At 41.6% G+C, this 6,316-nt stretch overlaps 1 protein-coding gene across 4 annotated transcripts in view; it reads right to left on the bottom strand.

Moving 5' to 3' along the window:
• Nucleotides 1-3,022: 3,022 nt before the first annotated feature.
• LOC127582057 (serine/threonine-protein kinase Nek6-like) overlaps nt 3,023-6,316 on the bottom strand; it is a 162,990-nt gene continuing 159,696 nt past the window's right edge. For all 4 annotated transcript variants that reach the window (XM_052037024.1, XM_052037023.1, XM_052037025.1 and 1 more), the window contains one exon: nt 3,023-5,205. In XM_052037024.1, coding sequence (XP_051892984.1) covers nt 5,095-5,205 — 111 coding nt within the window. In that variant the 3' untranslated portion in view covers nt 3,023-5,094. The remainder of the gene's footprint in view (nt 5,206-6,316) is intronic.

Genomic DNA, 6,316 nt, shown 5'->3' with positions numbered 1-6,316 from the left:
ACAGCAATTCCAAAGTAAATCCTTTCAAAGAGAGATTAGAAACTCAAATCCATCAACATTTATTAATACAGTAAAGTGGGTTTACTGGTGGTACATCTTATTTATAAGGGTGATCTAAGTACCCCTGAATCGAGGCAATAAAAAGCCAACCACATTGATGGGCTTGGAGATTTAGAAATCAAGCAGGATTTCTTCCCTGAAAGACAAAAGTGAACCCACAGACAATTTGGTAGTTTCATGGGCACTGTTGGGGATACCGACTTTTTAATTCTCAGATTTTACTTAATTAATGGGAATTTAAATTTACCGTCTGCCATGGTGGGATTGGAACTTGTGCAAGCTTGTGACCAATAACATTATTTCTTGGAAGTATTCATTAGGGAGAACACCAGCAGCAGTATCCCATTGGAGGTGGTTTGAAGACCTTCATGGAAGTTCTTTCAATCTGTCTCCAAGTAGAATCCCGTAGCATGGAGCACTGTTTGTTCTGTTGTAGCTCTGGCAGAACGTTGTTAAGCTAAAACATGATGGTTATACCAAATTCTGATTTTTGACGACTTAATACAGCTTAGTTTTCTATTTATCTTACCTGTTGCAAATTCCGATCTTGGCAGGCGGATCTTAGCAGTGGCAGATGAAAGTCTCCACGTTGTACCTTAAATGCAGTTTTATGTGCTGGGTGATAACTTTGTTCCAAATCCATTGGGTTCTGTTTTATGCCGTCAGAGCATTTGCAAGGAGAGCATCTCTTGTTCCTCCATCGTTTCCTCGTCAATGACGATTGCCCGCCATGTGATGAAAGTTCAGAGCTAAGAATGGAGATCGAGGATGTTGAACCAGAGGTGATGAGGCACCGGGAATGTACAAGTATCCCAAAGAGCAATGATGTGTGACTTGGGAACTTGGAGATGTTCCCAAGCACCAACTGCTGGTGTCTTCCCAGGTGCTGCAAGTAACAGGTGTGGACAATACTGCCAAAGAGTTCCTGAGCTGTGGCTGTGCAGTGGAGGGTGGAGGTGTTTGTGCTGGTGTAAGTGGTCTTAAATAGTTTGCAGACGCTTGGATGTTGTCACAGCTGCACCCATCAAGACAGCTGGAGGATCTTCTACAACATTCCTCCTGTGGTGGTTGAGGTGCAATTACTGGACTAACAATGCAGAATAACAGGACTACTAACCCAAAGGCCTTGACTAATGATACAGGGACTGAAGTTCGATCCCACTATGGCATCTGAGGAATTTAAATTCAGTTAAAGATAATCTGGAATTTAAAAATAGAAAAAAATATTAATCTTAAAGGTAAGCATGGATTGTCGTAAGTACCCATCTGGTTCAGGAAGGGCCTTCAGTAGAACAAAGTTGCTGGCCTTGCCCAGTCTGGTCTATACTTGAGACACTGCAGATGCTGGAATCTGGAGCAAGAAACAAGATGTTGGAGGAACTCAGCGGGTCAGGCAGCATCTGTGGAGGGAAATGGACAGTCGACGTTTCGGGTCAAGACCCTTCATCTGGCCTATATCTGACTCCAGACCAGGAGCAATGTTGTTGACACTTCACTGGCCTCAAATGACCTAGCAAGCCACGGAGATGAACTCTCCAGCCATGTGTTCATTCCTGGGTCCTGTGCTGTTGGCACATGGCACAGGAGTATTATTGCCTTTGAAGTCCTCTTCCTCAATCTCTTTCCCAGCTCCTTTGACTTTGCTTGCAGGACCTCAATGTTTTGTCTACCTGTGTTGCTAGTATTAATGTGGCCCGCCTCCCTGCTCAGTAACATCCTGGACTCTGGCATCAGGTGCATACCGTCCTGGAGTTGTGTCGATAACCACCGAAATTCCTGCCTGCTAGTAATATATAAGATAAGAGATATATAAGATATCTTTATTAGTCACATGTACATCGAAACACAGTGAAATGTATCTTTTGCGTAGAGTGTTCTGGGGGTAGCCCACGAGTGTCACCACGCTTCCGGCGCCAACACAGCATGGCCACAACTTCCTAACCTGTACGTCTTTGGAATATGGGAGGAAACTAGAGCACCTGGAGGAAACCCACGCGGACACTGGGAGAACGTACAGACTCCTTACAGACAGCGGCCGGAATTAAACCCGGGTTGCTGGCACTGCAATAGCGTTACGTTAACCACTACACTACCCTGCCTGCCCTAATATACCATAATATTCTCTGTTCCTTGGTTGTCCAGGATGATTATTCTATGGTAAATGGAAATCAATAAAGTGCAGGTACCATTTGCTTTTAATTTATGCATCAGCCTCTGTGGCACCTTATCAAATGGAAATCTAAGTACACTACATCTACAGGTTCCCCTCTCTATCTGTTACATCCTCAAAGAATTCGAGCAAATTTGTCAAACATGATTTACCTTTCATAAAAGCATGTTGACTAGGTTTAATTATATTCAGCTTTTCTAAATGATTAGCTATTTCCTCTTTGATTATTGATCCTAGCATCTTGCCATTAATAGTTGAAAAAAAGTTAATGTTTCAGGTGAGAATGTTAACCCTGTCTCTTTCCACAGCTGCTTGCCCACCCGCTGAGAGTCTCCAGAATTTTTTGTTTTTATATGGTGCATTTAAAGTGCCTTGCCAGGCCTCTATTAACTCACTTAGCAAAAGTAATCAGTTTTGCAAAGAAAAGCCCTCAGCAGTGACCCACCAACCAACTCCCTGACAATCAGCCAAGCATTTCCTTGCCTTCCCATGATAACACACCTCAATCTTTTCTCTGAACTTTTTCTTCTATTTTTTGATCTTTATCCTTGATTTGCACTCTCATCTCTCACGGTTCCTTTCTGTCTCTTTATGCTCCTTTAAAGTACCAGGACAGCCTCCACTAACCAGAATCTGTTTCAGTGATCTGCAGGTGTAGTTCTCCATGCCTCTTGTTCCATGTTTTGTCTGAATATTTTTCATAGAGCAACTCGGGGTTAATTTAAGTAAAACAACAACTGCAGGAAAATAATAGAACGGCAAGTTTCAGTTGCAAAGATCCAAATCTCTAAGTAGTTAAAGGTTTTTTTTATTCTGTTAGTCTGCTGCAAATCATTGATTTAATGGTTGACAATTCATTTACAAAATCTTGCAAGCACATGATTTAAAGAAAACGCTATGCAGTTTTAAATCCATGCATCAACTTAACAAAATAATGGATGCAGGAGCAATTTTACTCTTTAGTGTAAGCAACTATATTTGTGAATATGTCATTGCCCTACATTGTATACAATGTTCCTAATATAAGCTTGCATAACTTTAATTAAAGCAGTTTTGGTCCAGAGCATAATCCAGTACACATAAGTAACTGATTGCTTAACCACAAGCATTGTATTGGGGTACTGGTCCCCCCTGTATGGATTGAAGATATGGCTGCCTTTTGAAACGTCAAGGCTGTTGACCCAGAAGTCGTCCTTTACCTGTGCAGTCTCACACATTAATTGGTAACAAATGGCCTTCAATTCCCTCACAATGCCTTGCAGGACAAATACCAGGAATGAAGCCTAGGGAAACGCAACAGACCTCCGAATGTCCGTAACACTTCAGCACTACTTTTTAATGAGTTTCAAGAATTCAAATATTGCCGAGTACATAGGAAACGTTCACATTTTACAAGGTTTTCACAGTCGGTAAATTGACCAGATTATTGCAAGGGCCACACCGCTCCTGGCTAATCAGTATTGACAGTGTTGAAATATCACAGTTACTGTATGTTGTAAACACACGTTCTCCTGGTCTATCTGAGACAAATTGCTCTGGGTCTTTGAATTCACTGAATATTTCCTGTTGAGTTACACCCAAGATATTGCTCTACATGTTTTGAGAATTCAAATGCTTTTTTTTCGTGTTTTTTTAATTCATTGTATGTGAAAATAACTGCATAGTAGTCTGGATTTGGGAGTGACAGCTGTTAAACAGGGAAAGAGCAGGCACTGTTCTGAGCTTGAAAACTAGGGCTGAAGGATGTTTCTGCTGCCAACAGTCTGACTTGGAGAACAAAACATGATATATCAATAAATACAACTCCTTTTCTGCTCACAGTAATTCATTCTTCTAATTCTCATTATGTTTAACTGAGAAATTTTATAATGGGGTGAGGAATTTTCTGTCTAGTTACAGTTCAGTGGGAAGAAGTAGGTTAGTTAAATTAGACACTTGAGTGCGTCTGCCAGATACTCTTCTGGCCACAGAGGCGCACGAGGCTTCAATCCTTCTCAACTCCTCAGTGTTCTCCCTATTGCTCACTTTCCTGGTTACAAAGACCTCCAACTAACCCTAACCTCAGTCAAAGACTGATTACTTTGAAAATTTGGGAAGTCAATGTTAAAATGTAACGTCGCCGTAGTCCGACTCCATGCTGTAAACCAAGTCTGTATAGACTGTGCCAAAGGACAACAAGGGAAAATAGAGCAAGTTTCCCTTACAATACCACTACTGGAGTATTTGACATACAAGTGAAGACAACAGTGTATCCCCTGGAAGTACGCTAAATAACTGTGAAAAGAAAAAATAGTAATTTTTCTAAATTATTCCTTTAGGAAAAGTATTTTACCAAGAACCTTATGAGGACTATTTTTCTAGCATTAATGAGATTGGTCTACCATTTCTGTCTGTTTAAAGATATTTCTGACAGACCATGTTGGGGGAGCCATGTGACCCACTGCTTTGATTTCTTATGATATCACATTGATAGTAGCTTGTCCAAGATTGTAATGTGTACTGAATTCAGTTTTACAAAACTATTGAACATTATTTAAATTTACTGCATTGAAATTTGTAGACAGAAACAAGAGTAAGAAATCAGAAAGCGTATCTATAAATACATTTTGAAAATGTAACGCAGGAGCACGGAGGCTATATCATTCCTTTTGATCAAGTGACAGAACTTAACCATTCTACAGTTGCTAAAATCTACTCTAACAGTCCTTACAGTGCCACTTAATTCCAAAATGGGTCAATCACATTCCACTGATGGTGCTTTCTCCATTGAGATCTTCACTGGTGCTTATTTTGTTTCTTTAAAACAAACCTCAAGCAGGGGTGTGCCGTAATTGTTCTCAGGTAGACTTCCGCAGGCTCGGAGTTCAGGTGCTTGCTGTCCAACCATGCATCTGCTTAGCGATTTGATGCATGAAGCTGATATCTGGTCGAAGATCAGGCTCGGGGTTGATGCACATGATCACCAACTCTCGTAGCTAGGGAAAGACGGAGATCTCGTTAGGCAGATCTAGGGGTTCAGAATTCGTTATCCTGGTCGATGAACTAGATCCGCCATCCCATAAGATAAGATGATAAGATTTCTTTATTAGTCACATGTACATCGAAACACACAGTAAAATGCATCTTTTGCGTAGAGTGTTCTGGGGCAGCCCGCAAGTTTCGCCACGCTTCCGACGCCAACATAACATACCCACAACCTCCTAACCCATATGTCTTTGGAATGTGGGATGAAACCGGAGCACCCGGAGGAAACCCATGCAGACACGGGGAGAACGTACAAACCCCTTACAGACAGTGGCCAGAATTAAACCCAGGTCGCTGGTGCTGTAATAGCGTTATGCTAACTGCTACATGATGCAATAGGGTTTCTAATTTGAGGAGATTGAATTTAATTGGTAGGAAAGTAAGAGGACAGGTACTTGGATCGGAAAGGATAAAGGGAGGCAGTCTAACGCAGGCAAATGGGATTAGAGTAGATAGGCATCACGGTCAGCATGCATGGGATGGGCCGAAGGGCCTACTTCTGTGCAGTACAATTCAATGATTTATCCCATTCTGTTGGTGCTGGGCGTTTTCACATGGCACTATGTGTTCACTTGATCTTTCAGCACGTCTCTGGAGAAGAAATGAGGGTGTGGGGTTTCTTTCCACTTTATGGATTGGGGTAGTTTAAAGGTCCCTCAAGTTAGGCTCATGGTTTCTGGAGGTCGGGCACTGAGAGACAGGGAGAAGTTTTCTTGTCTAAAGGTATTTAAGAAACTGACTAATGTTCCCCAGTTAAACTAAATAGTTTTATTTTAATTCGGGTTACTCCACAGGTGGAGGATTGAACTCCAAAAACGCTAATTTTTGCTAGTAAAAGAATTTACAAAGCAGCACTAGGTTTCCACTCTTAAACAAATCAGGGGTTACTTCTCATAAGGAAACAACTGAGCTGCCCCTGTGTGCTGGAAGATTTCATGTCAATGCTTTTCAGGGAAAGTGACCAGGACAACTTTAGTGGCAGATTCAGCTGTAATTTCCCGATGATGTCGAAAGGGGAAGTTCCTCAGTGTGAGCTGTATTCACCTGCATCGTGGGTAAGAA

This window comes from Pristis pectinata, chromosome 23 (assembly GCF_009764475.1).
Source record: "Pristis pectinata isolate sPriPec2 chromosome 23, sPriPec2.1.pri, whole genome shotgun sequence".
In the NCBI taxonomy this organism is placed as follows: Eukaryota; Metazoa; Chordata; class Chondrichthyes; order Rhinopristiformes; family Pristidae; genus Pristis; species Pristis pectinata.
Note: the sequence above shows the minus strand (reverse complement) of the source record. Positions and strands in the feature narration are given on the sequence as shown.